This window comes from Paramisgurnus dabryanus, chromosome 24, assembly GCF_030506205.2.
Source record: "Paramisgurnus dabryanus chromosome 24, PD_genome_1.1, whole genome shotgun sequence".
In the NCBI taxonomy this organism is placed as follows: Eukaryota; Metazoa; Chordata; class Actinopteri; order Cypriniformes; family Cobitidae; genus Paramisgurnus; species Paramisgurnus dabryanus.
In genome coordinates, this window is record NC_133360.1 from 6,404,816 (window position 1) to 6,424,189 (window position 19,374).

General features: G+C 36.8%; 1 protein-coding gene across 3 annotated transcripts; it reads left to right on the top strand.

Annotated features, from left to right (window-relative positions):
- Positions 1-1,247: 1,247 nt before the first annotated feature.
- Positions 1,248-18,608, top strand: LOC135723410 (GRAM domain-containing protein 2B). 3 transcript variants are annotated; one of them, XM_065244417.2, is made up of 13 exons: positions 1,248-1,449; positions 13,892-14,041; positions 14,365-14,425; positions 14,504-14,576; positions 14,765-14,868; positions 14,954-15,052; positions 15,173-15,244; positions 15,439-15,506; positions 15,627-15,715; positions 17,106-17,186; positions 17,356-17,455; positions 17,807-17,914; positions 18,028-18,608. In XM_065244417.2, the coding sequence occupies exons 1-13, from the start codon at positions 1,358-1,360 to the stop codon at positions 18,041-18,043; spliced, it is 1,113 nt and encodes a 370-aa protein (XP_065100489.1). In that variant the 5' UTR covers positions 1,248-1,357; the 3' UTR covers positions 18,044-18,608. The 3 variants fall into 3 exon arrangements, with proteins under 3 accessions (XP_065100489.1, XP_065100490.1, XP_065100493.1); XM_065244418.2 differs by having other exon boundaries at positions 1,343-1,449; positions 15,439-15,507; positions 15,631-15,715; XM_065244421.1 differs by lacking the exon at positions 1,248-1,449 and adding an exon at positions 12,575-12,783.
- The last annotated feature ends 766 nt before the right edge of the window (positions 18,609-19,374 follow it).

Below are 19,374 nucleotides of genomic sequence, written 5' to 3' on the forward strand. Positions count from 1 at the left end.
TAGACAGGTAGACAGACAGACAGACAAACATACATCTACACCAATAGAAACATAGACAGGTAGAGAGACAGACAGATACATCGAAAGATACATAGACAGACAGACAGATATATAGACAGATAGACAGGCAGACAAATTCACTGATAGATACATAAATAAGTAGACAGATATATACATAGACAGACAGACAGATACACCGATACATAGACAGGTAGAGAGACAGAGAGATACATTGAAAGATACATAGACAGACAGACAGACAGACAGACAGACATACATATACACCAATAGAAACATAGACAGGTAGAGAGACAGACACATAAATTGAAAGATACAGACATACAGACAGACAGACAAATATATAGACAGATAGACATACAGACAGACAGACAGATATATAGACAGATAGACAGACAGACAGACAAATACACTGATAGATACATAAATAAGTAGACAGACATATACATAGACAGACAGACAGACAGATACACAGATAGAAACATAGACAGACAGACAGACAGACAGACAGACAGACAGACAGATATAGAAACAGGTAGAGAGACAGACAGATACACAGACTGATACATAGACAGACAGGTACACTGATAGATATATAGACAAGTAGACAGACAAATTGTAAATTGAATAATTTATTAGTAGCATTAATTATTTATTGAGAAAGTATTTATGACATTTTTAAAGCTATATGTCCTTTTAAATGTGCATTTTTTTTGACGGTGCTTAATTTTTATTGTTTAATATTTTATTGTTTATGTTTTGTCTGTAAAAAACTGCTTTTACATGTTTTATATAAAATGATTACCACACTTTTAAAATAGCTAGCTAGATAAGTCTTTAGTCTATATACTCAATCTAATGGATAAATTATTCGTTATTATTTCAAAGTATTTCATATGTGTCTCAAAACCTCATTCAACCCCTAGTTAAATAAACGCAGAAAGCGATACAGTGAACAATAAACATACAATCTAATCTATAATCTGACCCCACAATATGTTCAACCTCAAACACAAGGCCAGTGTGTAATATACATGAACGTCCAGTATATCATCAACAATCCATATAGCGGTTCTCCCCCTCACTTCCTCCCCCTACCACCACGTTGCATCAAGACACGCGTATACCCATAAAAAGGCATGGGCGGAGTCGTCGCCAGCCCACCGCGGTGTGATTGGACGGCGCGGCTGACACCAGCCGCTCTGATTGGCCGAGAGCACTTGGTCCGATTTTGTCTCATTTTGTTAATCAAGCAACGCTCATGGGACGCCAGAGAGAAACCGGATCGTCGCATCCTCGTTAAACGGTGTTGTTTTTGGTCGGTGTGAGTTAAGGAAGGATGCTGGAGAATAAGAGGGAGAGACTGAAGACATTTCTGAGGAAGATCGACGAAAGCGCGTTGACCCGAATCAAGCATTTAATGAAAGAGAGGTGAGCCAAATCGTTAAAGACCGCACATCCGGTCACGCCATATACGCGGATCTGATTTAAATATGTTAATTTTCTATTCATTTTTAACATTTTAAAGTCCTAGCGTGTTAATATCACGATCCATACGGTTTGCAGGGATATAGATCAAATACATGTTCGTTTATGTTAATCCACCCTGTTTGTGTGTGCGTATGTATGTATGTGTGTGTGTTGGCATTACTGCTTCCTGTTGCCCGATGCATATCTAAACAAATGCATATTATTTGAGAGTGTATAACAATATATTTCTATATGATTTATGCTTGCACTTGTTAATTATATAGTGTTAGCAGCTATTTCACTATTGTTGTGAGGATGCCAACAGTAGCATGTTTTATATAATGCACACAGTAATACTAAGTATAGTATATTACTTCTTAAAATATCATTTAATTGGTTATTTTTGGCTGTACCCTTACAAAAATATCACTGTGATGTTACCAGTACATTGATGGTATCAAATGCTAATACCACTGTACTTGGATACACAATGACACTGAATGATTGACATGTTAATGCACTGTGACATTTGCATGGTGATTCAATGAATACAATGGTGCACCATCAAGTACATGTTCAAAACAAAGCTATACCATAGTGATTTTTTTGTATTTAGATGTCAACACGATCGTGTCATTCGCAGAAAGCTTACAATCAGCCTTGTGGGTAATATAAGCTAAATATTGACACGTAACTTTACGTATTGTTGTTATTATTAGAAATATTAAGCACGTATTGTACCTATATCGCACATGCATGTTGTTGTAAAGGAGTCACTTTTAGATCTAGTAAAGCTTGAACGGCTATTCTTGACACTGGGATGAGTCAGGACTATATTTATAGTTTAGATTTATAGGTCCAGTGTGACTTGGAAAGTCATCAACCATCAGGTGGAAAATATTAGGGCTAAGACGATTAGTCGCGATTAATACTAATAATGCCTTATATCGATTCTAAATCGGAAAGGCGAGATTACGCACATCTTTAATTTTATAATGTGCATTTATAAAAACAGCACTATAATACTTGTCATAAATATTTTGTATGTTCATAAAAGTACCTGAAAAGGTTTGATGAACAGCGATATAAATATTAGTGCTGGGCAAAGATTAATCGCGATTAATCGCATACAAAATAAAGTGATTTTTGCATAATATATGAGTGTGTGCTGTGTGTAATTATGTATATATAAATACACACACGTTCATATATGTATTTAAAAAGCATTTACATGTGTATATATATATTTATTTATATTTTTATTTATTCTATATAATATATAAATTAAAAAAAAATTATATATAAATAAAACATTTCTGAAATAAATATATGTATGAGTTTGTGGTTAAATATACATAATAATTACACACACACACATTATGCAAAAAAGCACTTTTATTTTGTATTCGATCGTGGAGCTTCTTTTGTGGTGCATATTGAGTTTCTGCACGAGAGCGCCCTCTGGTTTTTGGATGTAGCTGTGTTTCACCATAATTTATTTAAAAACTGAATCGCACGATTTATTGTCTCAGCCCTAGAAAATCTCTTAATGAAGTTAGTACGACTTTAGGGCGTCAATTTTTATGTTCTCCGCTTTGAATAAAACAAACTAATCTAAATCACAATTGCGCTCTAAATTCCTAATCGTCGTAAAGGTGCAAACGCGTTTGCTTTACAGGTGACGGCAGTTGACTCTCTTCAGTTCGGATGCAAATTGACCTCTTTATTAAGCGAATCGTTTTTCTTCCTGGCGTGTTTTGAATGATCCGAATCGCATCTCGTAATCAAATTAAGGCACGTGCGAAGTGGAGCCATTACTCACAATGCCTTCTGATTAGTTTAAATTGACAAGTGTTTGTCCACGTAAAGCGTTAAAGTCGTAGTAGTATTCAATGCATACTGTACTATTTTTATCCCAAAGGCTTGTGGGACATGGCAGGTGGGCATGCCAGGTGTCGGCAAGCTACTTTCTCCAGCCCTTGTAAAGAAAACAACACGCATGTGTCCTCATGTCTGCTTCTTGTAGCCATAGATTACCTTAATACGATGTTTTATTGTTTATTATGCTGTCACGCAACGTATTTTGTGCGTAGAACACATGCAAGGACAAGTCGATTCACAGACTTGCTTTTGGTTTGAGTTTCCCATCAGTGTTCTCTTGTGAGCCACACCTCACGCATCTTTAGAAGCTCGAGACCTCGCATTTTTCCCAGCGATGTGCTAATGATTTTTCGTTAGCTTGTCGCGCGTGAAGGTCAAGCAGGTGTTCGCCGTGGTCCTCACGCATTTCACACTAAAAATTCCCCAGTTTGACTTTTAACTCCTACTTCTTTTGTTTTAAGGACGGAAAATGTATTTGCTTGACATTGCCTTCATCTCCAATTAAGACTTCCCCTAAGCTACTTGTCGTCATGTGATAATTTTTATAATTTTCCTCTGTTTTTCATGGACATAAAGAGCCTTTCTGTTTGGAACGGGAAGTGAGGCTGATGCATTGGGGTCACATGACTTGCACAAATGTTCTCTGTGTTGTTCGCTTGGCCTCCAGCCACAATCGACAAGCTGTTGTTGGGCCATTGCAGTTGGTGTTGGTCACAAGCTGGCCATTTGGCTGGGTGGAAGTTTAAGCACAATTCACCGCCTTCTCCTTTATTTCTAGACGTTAGTGTTATGGTTTAATGATTAAGACCTTTACAAGAGTGCTGACTGAGTACTGAGTTCTCTTCTTGTGAATTGGGCGGGTTATTACTAGTAATGAAGACCTGGTGGTAGTTTGATTTGTTTATGGTATAGCTTTGGTTAACACCTCCTCAGCTGATATGGCACAGTTTGAGGTGTGACCCATCCCCTACAACCGGTTTGACTTTTATTCTCGTTTCCATTTGAAGGTCATCTGATTCATTTTGTAAGATGGGAAATAAACGAGTTGCTCAATGGGTAATTCAAACAGGAATTTTCTTGAAAATAATTCGTGATTTCCTGGTGTGCTGCATTGGCTTACTTTGAACCGTTGCTTTATGATCTCTGTGTCAGCATGTTGGCAGTAAACTGATATTTATATCATGCAGTCAGCTTCTGGTTTACTCCACCCAGTGGTGATTTAGTATACTTGTGTGCCATAGCCGGTTAAAATCTTGTCTATATTTTTGGTTATGCAAGGACAGCTAAGGTGATATTCTCAGTATCATATTATGTTAGCGTGCTGTATGTTCTCTCTGCTAGTATAAACTTTCTGTCACATTCACTTTTATCTTTCTCAGGACATGGCGTGCCGTTTGTAAACCCGAGTACAGGGTGATCTGCTTGAGTTTAGGGAGCATCTGCAAGTCTAGCCTTGTTTTCATTTGACATTGTTGAATCACGGTGCTGATATACATAAGCTAATGCATTTTAGTTAATGAACGTTAGCCTTGAAAGCTTGCGTACGTGTGAATGACTCATTCGGGTTTAATGTGTCACAAGGAGGTCAAGGGTCGGATGGAGAACTGGATCAAGGATGATTTGTACTTTCTGGTCATGTGATGTAATTGCCTGTGCAATATCTATTACATTTGAAGGCATTTGTCATGTCTGAATTTTATCTTGCAGGTCCATTTTAAAGGGATAGTGCAACAGAAAAACTAAAAAAACACACTCAAGTTGTTTCAAATTTTTTTTCAAAAAGTTACTTTCCAAATGTTATGATCATTTACAAAGTTGTATACATTTTTGTTTAGCTGAAAACAAAGACATTTTGAAGAATTTTTGTAACAAGCAGATCTGGGGCACCATTGACTTCCACAGTCAAAGAAATAATACTATGGAAGTCAATGGTGCTCCAAATCAGTTTGGTTATTAACATTGCTCTGCTGAACACAAATTAGATATTTTTAAGAATGTTTGTAACCTAACTGATCTGGGGCACCATTGACTTCCATAGTCGGAAAAATAATACTTTGGAAGTCAATGGTGCCCCAGATCTGTTTGGTTATTAACATTGTTCTGCTGAACACAAATTAGATATTAGAAGAATGTTTGTAACCAAGCAGATCTGGGGCACCATTGACTTCCATAGTTGGAAAAACAATACTATAGAAGTCAATGGTGCCCCAGAACAAAAAGTGATACGGATTTGTAAATGATCACAGGATTTAAATTTTTTTTGTGAACTATCCCATTATATAACATTTTCTTGCAAACAAGTTATTTCCAAAAATCATGTAATAATTTACAAGCCTGTATACATTTTTGTTTTGCTGAAAACCAAGACATTGTAAAGAATGTTTGTAATGAAGCAGATCTGGGGCACCATTGACTTCCATAGTCTGAAAAAATTATATTATGGATATCAATGGTGCCCCAGATCTGTTTGGTTATTAACATTGTTCTGCTGAACACAAATTAGATATTTTAAAGAATGTTTGTAACCAAGCAGATCTGCGGCACCGTTGACTTCCATAGTCAGAAAAAAATATATACAATGAAAGTCAATGGTGCCCCAGATCTATTTGGTTATTAACATTGTTCTGCTGAACACTAATGAGATATTTTAAAGGATGTTAATAACCAAACAGATCTGGGGCACCACTGACTTCCATAGTCAGAGAAATAACACTATGGAAGTCAACGGTGTCCCAGATCTGCTTGGTTACAAACATTCTTCAAAATATCTAATTTCTGTTCAGCAGAACAATGTCAATAACTAAACAGATCTGGGGCACCATTGACTTCCATAGTCAGAGAAATAACACTATGGAAGTCAACGGTGTCCCAGATCTGCTTGGTTACAAACATTCTTCAAAATATCTAATTTGTGTTCAGCAGAACAATGTCAATAACTAAACAGATCTGGGGCACCATTGACTTCCATAGTATTCTTTTTTCTGACTATGGAAGTCAATGGTGCCCCAGATCTGTTTGGTTATTAACATTTTTCACAAATTAGACATTTTACACAAATTAGATATTTTGAAGGATGTTTGTAACCAAGCAGATCTGGGACACGGTTGACTTCCATAGTCAGAAAAAAGAATACTATGGAAGTCAATGGTGCCCCAGATTTGTTTAGTTATTGACATTGTTCTGCTGAACACAAATTAGATATTTTGAAGAATGTTTGTAACCAAGCAGATCTGGGACACCGTTGACTTCCATAGTCAGAAAAAATATACTATGAAAGTCAATGGTGCCCAAGATCTGTTTGGTTATTTACATTGTTCTAATGAAAACACATTAGATATTTTGAAGAATGTTTGTAACCAAGCATATCTGGGGCACCATTGACTTCCATACAAACATTCTTTAAAATGTCTTTGTATTAAGTGGAACAAAAAAATGTATACAGGGTTTGTAAATGATCACAGGATTTAAATTTTTTGGGGATTTATCCCATTATATAAGTTTTCTTAAAAGGAAAGTTATTGTTAATGATGCAGCAGTAATATGCTTTTAGTTATTTGGCGTTAGTTATTAGTCTAGACGTTATGAATCTGTAGTTTTTCCATCTTGGAAAGGAAAATCTGACACGAAGAGGTACCCAAGCCAACTAATTGTTAATGTCTAATTTTGAGTTTGCATAGGAATTTCAAACAATGTAAATGGGTTTCAAACTTAATTTATAAGTACATTATATTACGCATTTTAATTTCCAATTGTCTTATTTTATCAGTAACCACTCTTTACTTTCTGAATTGGAAAGTATTTTTTCATTATGTGCTTGTAATATTGGCCAATTAAATCAATGCTAAAGTTAATTTAGCATGCATGTAATGCTACAAACTAACTTTTTATCGATACATAACATTCCTAAACATTTCCTAAGCCCTGATGTTGTCGGGGCAAGCCCCTCTCTTGATTTCCCATGGGCCTTTAATGCTGTCCTTCTACATCACCACAAAGAGAATATACGGACCACTAGCAAAGCTATTGTCTGTTCCTCTTTTGTGTTCCTATGTCTTGCCTGCCGTAGTTTGCATTCCTCTGCAATCCCTCAATAGCATTTAAATGGGCCATTGTGTTATTCCCCCATCACCAACCAATCCCAGCTCAATCCGGTCGTTTCCAAGGAAACACCGGCTGCCGGGGTTGGAGGTGAGCGGAGTGGGCCGGACGAGGATCGTTGGTGTTACCTCTTGGCTTCCCTGTTCTCATTATCTCATTTGTTCCATCGGACCGGCCGAGCTTGTGTAATTTAACAGCTGTAAAGTAAACCTTTAGACTCGGTGCGTGGCATAAGACGTTAAGTGAGTCCAGACTGAAGTGAAGAACTGCCGGAGATCACCGGAGAAAAGTCACTATTATGGATAGCGTGAAGGACCAAAGCAATACTGAAACGGCAGCTTGTGAAGACGTGGGAAGGTAGGGTTTGCTTTTGTCGGGGTTATAAATTCTTGTGCCTGGGGTTAGGACAGCTGAAGTTGCGTCGGTAACAGCTGTGGAAAGAAGTCACATCGGGGGTTCACATTGGATGATATTTACTGTAATACAGATAAACATTTTATTCGAAACTTATTATAACCTCGAAGTTTTAACGAATGTTATTTGTAAAGAAACTACATAAAGTAAAAAGTAAATTAGTTTAAGTAATTTTAAGTGACATTTATTTATTAAGCATGAGTGTTCTTAAGGAAGTGTATAAAAGTTGAGGCCTTTTGTCGCTGATAAGCATTAAGAAAATTTTCTTATTTAGAATATGAAGAGGTCCTCACGACATTTGTGTTTAGAGGTAATTGAAATCAGATTAGATAGCCATCACTGTCTGAAGAAAAAGCACAAGACTCGCATTTTATCTTTGGTATGATTAGAATGAATCAGCAGGGGATATTTGACACCCATTATCTCCATTTAACTTAAAGACACACATAGATTTAAAATAAAGTATGGTTGGTTATACTGTATAAAAAAGATGCAAAATTAATCCGGATTACAATTACGATTGAAACAATTACATAATTGACAAAAGCCTCAATTACAGCTGTCCATTTTTGTGCGTTTTGTCAGTATGTTTGGGCACCAAATTTAATCAAAGAGTTTAAAATTGATAAGTTGACGTGTCCTTTAGTCTTTCGTTTTGGATTTTTAACTAACAACATAACTCGCACAATTATTTGTTATTTACATTGTTATTTAGTTTTGTACGTTTAGAATTTATGTAGCTGCTTCACATAAAATTATGAAACTTCAGTATAAAATCGTTAATAATAAAAGTTGCAATTACAATATTAAGGCGAATAATCGACAAATTATGATTTTTTTTGTCATAATTGTGCAGTCCTACTGTATAACGCAATGCTAATACAAAATTGAGACACATAAATGTAAAAGAAACAGTTAATAATAAAAGTTGCAATTACAATATTAAGGCGAATAATCGACAAATTATGATTTTTTTTTGTCATAATTGTGCAGTCCTACTGTATGACGCAATGCTAAAACATATATATATGTAAATAGAAAACGGTTAATAATAAAAGTTGCAATTACAATATTAAGGCGAATAATCGGCAAATTAAGATTTTTTTGTCATAATTGTGAAGTCCTACTCTAAAACACAATGCTTATACAAAATTGAGACGCATAAATGTAAAAGAAACAGTTAATAATAAAAGTTGCAATTAGAGTATTAAGGCGAATAATCAACAATTTATTTTTGTCATAATTGTGCAGTCCTACTGTATAACGCAATGGACATACAATATTGTGACACATAAATGTAAAAAGGGTTAATAATAAAAGTTGCAATTACAATATTAAGGCGAATAATCGACAAATTATGATTTTTTTTGTCATAATTGTGCAGTCCTAGTGTATAACGCAATGCACATACAATATTGTGACGCATAAATGTAAAAAGCGTTAATAATAAAAGTTGCAATTACAATATTAAGGCGAATAATCGACAATTATGATTTTTTTTGTCATAATTGTGCAGTCCTACTGTATAACGCAATTAGGGATGCACCGAATCCAGATTTTTTGGGTTCGGCCGAATACCGAATCCACTGTTTAAGATTTGGCCGAATCCGAAACCGAATACCGAATCCTACTCGCATCCTAATTCCATTACAGGGCTCACAAAATTTGCTGGTATCCCTGGTAGCCCTTCGGGCAGGCACTCTTCAGTTTTTGGTAGCCTGAAATTTTGCCAATACAAAGCCAATAGGGCCTCTAACCACAATGTTTAATCTGCTATTCTTGTTGTTGTTTTGATGCTGTTGGTTTTTTAACAAACAAAAAACTGGATTTCCATGTAAACCAACTGTTCCTGCTCATCCCCACACCAGATATACTCACCATTTAAAAGTGGTTCAGTGTGTCACAAAACTCACAGTTTGGATCATCCAGTTAGAGATTGGATCATTTTTTCGATCAGAAAAACAGGGGCTACTGTCGCTTTAAGATTCTGCACAGAGTCACTCTCTTCACTGCCCGTACAATCTATAACACTTTAAAGCTTGCTGCGAGAGATTTAATTTTCTTACGTGAGGATAGCAATGACTGACAGGACGAAGTTGGAGGATTTGCACAAAAATCTATGACAAATCAGTACGGATTGCTTCCTGTACTGCGGCTTCGCCCGAACGCGAAAGTGAAAGTAAAACTCGAGCATGCGCTCAAACGCAATTTAAATACCCAATGCCTGAATTTCATGCACCACAATTACCCATCCAAATCTGTGAGAGGATAAATAAGCAATTAAATATATTTTTCCTCCCTATAAGTCAAGATAGCCCGACGGGCAGGGCGGGGATGCATTTTGATAGCCCGACTGCAAAGCACAATGAAAGCGATGCGGTGCGATGCGTTAGTTTTTCCAGGTGCGTCCACGAAATGTGAAACGCCTCTAAGGGTCACCGGAAAAAAACAACACTTATCTCCACGTCAGCACCTGATGTGTGCGCAAGCTTAGGGTTCGGTTCGGTGAAAAAAAATCTAAGATTCGGCCGAACCCGAACCCCCTCAAAAAGCCCAGTATTCGGCCGAATCCGAATCCTGGATTCGGTGCATCCCTAAACGCAATGCTAAAACAAAATTGAGACACATAGATGTAAAATAAACGGTTAATAATAAAAGTTGCAATTACAATATTAAGGCGAATAATCGACAATTATTTTTGTCATAATTGTGCAGTTCTACTGTATAAGCAATGCACATACAATATTGCGACATATAAATGTATAAATGCGATCTTTGGCTCCCTGGTAAATTTTTCTATTTATGTAATATGACACGGATTGCCACACCTTTCTTCTATCGTATTATGTCATGTTTAAATAACAATGGGAGCAGCATCCAAACTCTACAAAGTGAAAGTGTTAAGATTGTTTACCATTGTGTGAATGTTGCTTACTTTCCCATCAACACCCACACTGGGGCAGTAGTTTCCCGTTCAGGCAGCTCTCTACCACAACGATGCGCAAAAACCTTGCTGACAGCTTTTTAGAAATTCTCACTTAACAGGGCGTGCAGGTCGTGAGATTAGAGAGTTTAACCACTGAAACGTCAATCTTTCGTCAAGTCCCAGACTGATAATACATGGTTCAAGTTCAGTTCAGATGAAAGAGTATTTCTGTTTGCAGTGCTAAAATTTCCGATATTAAACGATTTAATTTGCTTAAATGAAAGTAAATTTTCTTGATTTATAACACATCATTGAGGTCAAAAGCCACAGTCTCGACCTTTAACCTGAAATGACTTAATTGCGATATGGGGTTTACACGTTTGTGACCATGGACCACAAAATCAGTCATAAGTCGCATGGGTATATGTGTAGAAATAGCCCAAAAATACGGGTCAAAATATTGATTTTTCTTTTTATCAAAAATATATTAAGTAAAAATCACGTCCCATGATATTTCTTACATAAACATATCAAAACTTTTATTTTAGTGAGTAGATGTGCTAAGGAACACATTTTCTCTATTTAGATCTGTTTGCACCCTCAGATTCCAGATTTTCAAATAGTTTCATCTCGGCCAAATATTTCCCTATCCTAAAAAACCATACATCGGTGGAAAGCTTATGTACGTATACATCTTGTTTTAAAAAAAATGACCCTATATGGTTCAGGGTCACTATTTAATAAGCATTGCTATTTTAAAGGGATAGTTCCAAATCTGGAAATTATGTAATTGTAGTATAAGAAATTAAGCAAAGCAATTTGAGTATTTGTGTACCCTGGGAATCAAACCCACAACCAATGCTTTACCAACTGAGCTGCTTTTACCACATTGGCTAATTCAGCCCATCATTTTGCATGGTCTATTTTGAATGCATTTGTGTACCATATGCCTATTTTCATTGTCAAAATTAACCACACAAACTATTTTAGTAAACAAATTATTTGAAACATACTAGCGCCTATATTTTAGTCATTGGCCCATATAAACTGATAACTGCTGTCAGTTTTCCTATAACCTCTGTACTCTATAAAATACTTTTCATAATTTTCTCACACGGCATAAACCTTTCCCCTACTAATAATGACTCTGCGTGACAATTGAAAATTATTTGCAGAGGCCGCGCCCCTACAGTAGCTGCTATAGCCAATTGTATTTATTATTGTGTCTGGTCATGTGATGTTTTATAACCTATGTTTGTGCTTGAGGCATATAGTAGCAGTTTATACGTAATAATTGTAAAATTTATTGGTTGACAATCCCTTAAAACGGTACTAAAACTACAAAAAGTGGATAGATGAATAAAATCCTGCAAACTATCAATCCTTGCTAAATGTTTTATTGATTCATGCAACATTTCGGACCTTCTTCGTCAGGCATGTACCAAAATATACAATTTCAGACTAAAAAAACCTTTAACCCAAGCAAGTTTCACATTTCACCTGAATGTTTTTGAATGAATGCATTTAGCTTTTACTTCCTTGTCCGTTCCTTTCACTAAAAAATTCCTATAGTTCAAGAAACGCAGTCTGCTTTCATTTTGCCTTTAGTGGGCCAGGGTGGTGCCGCATTTCTTATTTCTTCAAGCATGCTATTACCTGCATGCAGGTGTTCCATTACATCACGCTGCCTGTCACACCATCTGAGGTCAGTGGCTCCGCCCCCTTTCATTTGCATTTAGAGGAAGGATGGCACTCCTATTGGAACGCAACCGCAAATGCTGGGAGGAGATACTTGTTTTGTATTTACAGAGCTTCTGTGTGTGGTTTTATTGTCGTCATTAGCGGACTGTCGGACTGTAGAGTTATGGCTTGAAGCCAGCGTCGGGGTCTTTTGTCACTTTTTTGAAGTTTTATTCGATTATGAATAGATCTTTGAGTTTACGTTTATCCAGAAGACATGGCATTCATCTGTACAGGTGAGGTGGATCTTTACAAATAGGCATTTTCTTTATAAAGAGGAAGGATGTGTGGATGTGTACTTGGGTTTTAGAAATAAATGTGTGTGTATGTGTGTTTATATTGTGTTTTTATTGATATAAGACATAGTCATAGAAGTCAATAGAGTTTGACGAATCAAGACTGTGTTTAAGTTCGTTTTTCTGTTGTTAGTATAACTAATAAAACTTGTACGCCTTGTTTGTCATCATTGGTCATTGCCAGTTAAAGGTTGCTATTAGATCTAAACTTGAAATAATAAGTGGCCCATTTATGAGATAACTTGACTGTCCAGTTTCTTTAAGTGACATCAGGTTTTAGCTCGTGGCAATCTGAGTATTGAACGTCATAGTTTTTGGGCACGTCAAAGTATTGTAGGGCCCTATGAAAGTTTGTTTTGTTTTATACCATTTTATTATGTTTATTTTTCTGGATTTTGTAAAGAAATAAATTAAATTGAAGTTATACAGTTCAACAACAGTTTATTAATTGTTTGCATTCAAAAGTACATTGGTAGTGCTTTATAGGGTAATACTTACAGAATGTCAAAGTAAAATCCAACATTAATTATTTTCCTCATCCTTAAAGTCCTTAACAAATGTATATCTTGCTTCCGATGATGTTCATGTACTTATTGAACCTTGTAATGTTGTATTTTTAGCCTGTAGCCCCCTCCTTATTTCGAATGTGTGTCCGGTCGATAGTTTGTTGACAGAATTTGCAAAACAGCTGCTGTGCCCGTTTATTTTGCTTTTTTTTAACTTCGTAGTCACGGGTGGTCGTTTCGACATGGCTTTTTCTATTCAGAATGAATGTTTATAGTTGATGGTGCATAATCACGTGACAATGTTGCGTCCCGCAAACAGTGAAATGTTTCTAAACATTTCAATCAATTTATTTGCCAGTAAAGAATACCACGAAAACAAATAAGTTATTTATTTAAAAAAATAAATTCCGTGAAATTCTGCACTATAAAGCAAATTCCGTTTTCATGTCTCGATTCCGTGATTTTTTTTCCGTGTTTTCTGTATTGCTGTCCTATTATTTTCTGCGCTGTGACACTTACCGTATTTTGCCGTGTTTTCACAGCTATGCAGTCGATGCTGGAACGCTTCCAGGAAAGGTTAAGAAGGGGAGGATGAAAACCAGAACGGGAAGCAGGAAAGCTTTTAGTTTAGAGGAAAATCAGCTTGAGGTTCAACAGCAGGCCAAGAGTCTGAGCCGGCCGGTCCAGCTCAGGTAAACCACTTACTTTTGTTATTTACCCTCATCATTTTCCATTCAACAATGGGAATGCCTCAGGGCTTAAACAATAACCCTGATGGTTTACCAGCATGAAAATTCTACTTTAAGCCCTCTGGGAATTTAAATATTGACATAGTTAAGGTCTTTTTTTCCTAGTGGTCGACCAATGTTTGTTTTTCCACCAATTAACAAGGTTAACATGGGTATTGGCCAATTCAAGTCATTTGAGATTAGTCAAATATTGACTGAATAATTGTATTGTTTCTTTATTTGTGACGTCGAGAATAACATCGTTGTTTCGATTTGTATTTCGGCAGGTCTCAAACTTTTGATGTGGACAAGCCTTTAGAAAGGAGCGAGAGCCTCAACTCTAGAAGTGTAAGCTTTTATATCTTGACCTGTTTTATTTTTTATTTTTATTTCAGCGTTTTTAATTCTCTATGTTTCTCTTCCCAGAGTTTTATAAAGCACAACAAAACATTCCACAAACTTTTCCCAGAACTTCCTGAAACTGAAGATTTACTACATGGTGAGTCTCATACATGGCTGTCATATATGTCAATACCTAATACTTTTCTATTGTACGTAAAGTTAACCTAACCCATCAGGTCTGTTACACAATAGAGCAGGTGCGGCCACAATGGAAAATGCGCTGAATGCACAACCGATGTGATGTAACGTTTTAATTCTGACTCTTTTTTTTTATTTTTCCTCTAGCCTACATCTGCGCCCTGCAGAAGGAGGTGCCTTATCACGGCCGGCTGTATATCACCGACACCAACGTCTGCTTCTTTTCCTCTGTGCTGCTCAAGGACACGAAGGTAATAAAACTCACCGACCTTCAAATCAAACTAACCATAAAAGGATGTTTGAACAATCTGGACTAAAACGAACTGTGTGTTACAGGTGATCGTCCCGGTCTGTAATATAAATATCCTAAAGAAGCAAAACACAGCGCTGCTTGTGCCAAACGCCATTTCTATCCGAACCACGGAGGGCGAGAAGGTCAGTGGTTCACGTGTGGCCTTCAAATGTCTAAACATAGTAATAATAAAATCACAAATTGCTTAAACAGTTTAAAATGATTACAGTCGTAATGATGCACTTTATTTTTCTGTGTTGCAGTATTTATTTGTGTCTTTACGAAATCGAGAAGGATGCTACAAGCTGCTACGATCAGTTTGCCCTCAGCTAGAGGTAAATATTTGTTCCTGGTGTGAAACGACTAAAGTTTGATGATCTTACTCAGTCAATATAAAAAATATAAAGTTTATATTTTTACATTATAATTTTAATTAGAAATGGTGTATTAATAAAAAGATGACAGGTGAGTTTTTACAGATATTAGATCAGATATAAACAACTTGTTTGTTATGATTTTATCTTTACAGGAAGGAAGTGCCAACAGCAGCCCTCTCTTCTCCTCAGCCGAGAATAGCTTTGATCAAAGCAAACTGGTGGTAAGTGACGCTAAGATTAAAGTAGATGAGTTGTACTTGCTCGACTGGAAATACCCAGGCGTGTCAACAAGATGGGCCGACTTTCGTTTGTTTATCAGCATGTTTATTGTTTGTTCTCCGCAGAACTCGAGCCAGTCCAGTTTAGACGATTCGTACGAGGTGGATGGAGGACTCGCTTCTCCCCAGCTAGAGATTCCTAGACTCAGAGGTTTGTACAAATGCACAAAATGCAAAGAAATTTCATTTTTACAAGATGCATCACTGCATGCTATTGCTATGAATTTGGGGAGATCACAGCGGTCAGTATGGCCGCTCCAGCAAAGGAAGTCCCGCCTTCTGGCAAAAATCGTTAAAGAATGACGTCATCTGGGGCAGGGGGCTCTGTAGCTGTTCTTTTGTGACCGTCCCTAATGATTGTTTGCGCATGTGCAGTATTTGACCGGTCTTGCAAACATGGCGGCACAGTGATGTGACTTCCTTAAAGATTGATTATATAAGTTTTTTACGAGGTTAATTTTTGTACGATTTGCTATCGCATCATGACGTCGGGTTTAGGGGTGGGCTATACATTTTTTTAAATCATGCTTTTTGTAAGATTCAAATTGTACAAATTTATACAAATTTATACCAATTCGTAAAATACAAATGGTACAAATTCAAAGTCTTAAATACACACATGCCAACACAGTCTCAAGCCGAATCATACATATTTTACGAGGTGGCTGAATTATTATTATTATTATTATTTTTTATTCCGCCTTTGACGTTTGATTTAGAGGTTTTTCTGAAAATGTTTTTTTTTGTACACTTTGTACAAATTTATACAAATGAGCCAATTCATAAAATACAAATAGTACAAATTCCCATGAGATCAGAAGACGAAACCAAGTTTTATATACATAAATAGGCCAACACGGTCTTTAGACAATTCGTACGTATTGTACAAGTTTGCTAAATTTTTGTAAAGAACGTTGGGTTTAGGTTCACTATGTACAATTTCGTACAATTTAGCCAATTCATAAAATACAAAACGGTACAAATATTTTTTATTCATGCGTTTTTGACAATTCACTTTGTACAATTTCGTACAATTACGCCAATTTGTAAAATAGAATAATTTTTTCTAAAAATAAATTTTTTTACGATGCCCTTGGTACAAATCTGTAAAAATTAGCCAATTTGTAAAATACAAATGGTACAAATTCCCATGAGATCAGAAGACGAAACCAAGTTTTATATACACACATGACAACACGGTCTCAGGCCGATTCTTACGTATTGTATAAGGTTGCTGAATTTTTGGAAAAAAAATTCGCCTCTGACTTTGATTTAGTGGTGGCTATAATAATTTTTTCTAAAATACACAAAAAACACAGTCGATTCGTTAATGTGATTCGTATGCGTTTTATAAAGTGGCTGAATTTTTTTATGATTTGCTTTCGCCCCATGACGTTGAGTTTAGTGATCGGTTATTTAAAAAAAATTACAACGCACTTTGTACAAATTCGTACAAATCAGCAGATTCGTAAAATTGTGGACGATTCATTTTGCACAAATTCATACAAATAAACCAATTCATATGTATGTTTCTCTTACAGAAAATGCCGTTGTTGGAACGCACTCTGCTACGAAAAGCATCGTACAAGAGCCGGATGACAGCTCTGCTGATGAATACACAGGTATGCGAAACCAAAGAGGCAACCTTGAATCGAAAGTGCGTCACACACTGTCGTAGCTTTCGCAGTGTTTGACCTTTTGGCATAACTACATAAGCTGATTCTGCACATTTTACCAAATGAGTGTTGTCTGACTGGCTAACGGCTAATATTTTTCTTCCTTTTGCCGCAGGAGGTTCGTGGGTTTGGAACGTGACAGGCCGAGCTCGATCTCTCCTCATTCAAAGAGAAGTCAGCAACCTCAATACTCTGCTCCTCATCTACTTGATTCTGTAAGTGTTTTTTGACATTTCTAATAGTGATTTTGGAAGATATCAACATGTGTATTTTTGGTATACTGTTTTCGATCTTTTTTTTAAAGGGCAGTTTATTTGGTTTTACGTTTTAAATGTCACATAGTCACTTCAGTAGTAGATTTCAGTAATATCGAGACAAACCTTAACAATGTCTGTAACCGCAGTACCATTAGTCATGCCACTTGGGACTGTAATTTAGTTTTAATCACCAAATACACATGAGAAATAAACCCGTTGACGTGCGACAGTAGAGAAATGCTTTTTTTGATGTCTGCTTATCAAGTTGAAACTGTTTCAAGGGTTTTTTCTTCTTTTTTTTTTGTGCAGAGTTGTTCTACTCCTCCTGTCTTCTGGTTATATCGGCTTGCGTATCGTGGCCTTAGAGGAGCAGCTGAGTTCTCTTGGTGCCCTCCCTGAATTCACCTTGCATAGCGGGTAAATGCATATATTGGCACACATTGAGCAGGCTTTATGGCATGCATCCAATGTAAAAAAATTTAATTCCAACCCCAGGAACTCAAATTTGTTTTTGGTTCTTCGCATTACAGGTACAAAGACACATAGCTCTGCACCAGTGAGGCGGCACGATCTCGGAAATGTTCGGCTTTTGTGAAGGAACCACCAAAAATATCTATCACTTTGGATCTTGCGGTTGTTCGAGGATCCCTTATATGCCCGCAGTGAATGCTGGGAGAAAATTTTATATGCACATGCCACGGCCACCTTTGTTCCCAAAATAAAATGGAAGGCGTGATCGTTCACAGAAAGGTGTCGGTTACAACAAGCATGTCTTTACCTGCTGGTGGTAAACTTTGGGTTTCGGTTTGCCCTGCAACTGTCCGACCTAAGCAACCAAAGACAACCGGTTTGTCTCTGAACGGCATGAAGGATTCAGTTATACCATGGGAAAGCATGAGGCCTTTCTGTGTTTCATCTGAAGTGCACAGTTTTTGGTTGGACACATTGGAGCTTTTACAACCAGCGAAACAGCGCCACCCTAGCATAACCAATGCCTTTATTTACTTCAGTTTATCCAAATTTGCATATTTTGTTGACCTGCTCATATCTTCTTGTTTTGTGGTGGCTTTCGCTCTGTTCATTATAAGGGTTGCGATTATTACAATTGGTTTATTGGTTAAAAAAATAAAAGGTAGGCTAGCTAGTCAACCTTTAGTATTACTGTATGTATAGTCTATGCACACAAAATGCTCAGATCAGGTATTCAACAAAATTTTTGTAACTTTATTGTTTGTATTTTATACTAGGGAAAGAGACAGAAGTTAACCATGCAAGTCTCATCCTTGCCAAAAAAAAAGAAAAAAAATTGTATTGTTAAAGAACAGATGTGGAATGGGGCGTTGTCAAATTTTGACAGCTTAAATTGCATGTTTGCGCCAAACAAAACAAACTTTTCCATACAATAGAAATGAACCGAGATACTCACGTCATGTTTGGCGGTTGTAACGAAAACGGCACGGTCCAAAATATGCATGGTTTTGCGTGTCTATACGTGTATTCTTAAAAATACGTTGCAATATGTTAAGGAGATTGCTTGTAAAGTGAGAGATGTGCACTTTAAAGTGTGAAGACTGCCTCTGGCCGAAGGGGGCGCTATTGGGAAAACTTAGTCTATTGATGTTTATTCATTCATGGGGTATTAGATGGTGCTAAGATGCTCTCTCTCAGGGCTAGTACAACCTCCAGGAGTTTACTCGCAATGCATTGTGGGAATGCGTTTGTGTTCGCAAACACGTTCTGTCGGTTTTATGGTCCGCGAACCATTCAGGCACTCGCTATACATTTCTCGATACGCATGTCAGGAACGGACATGCATGAACTCCAAGGAGGCGTTATGCATTTCTTAAGTTTCGCAAGTGCATGTTCATTAGAGATCT

Excerpts from the sequence above, each read along its gene's own strand:
- LOC135723410 (XM_065244417.2), top strand. The coding sequence starts at position 1,358 with ATGCTGGAGAATAAGAGGGAGAGACTGAAGACATTTCTGAGGAAGATC. Across the intron at positions 14,042-14,364 it reads AGCCGGCCGGTCCAGCTCAG|GTCTCAAACTTTTGATGTGG; the intron begins GTAAACCACTTA and ends GTATTTCGGCAG. Across the intron at positions 14,869-14,953 it reads TGCTGCTCAAGGACACGAAG|GTGATCGTCCCGGTCTGTAA; the intron begins GTAATAAAACTC and ends TGTGTGTTACAG.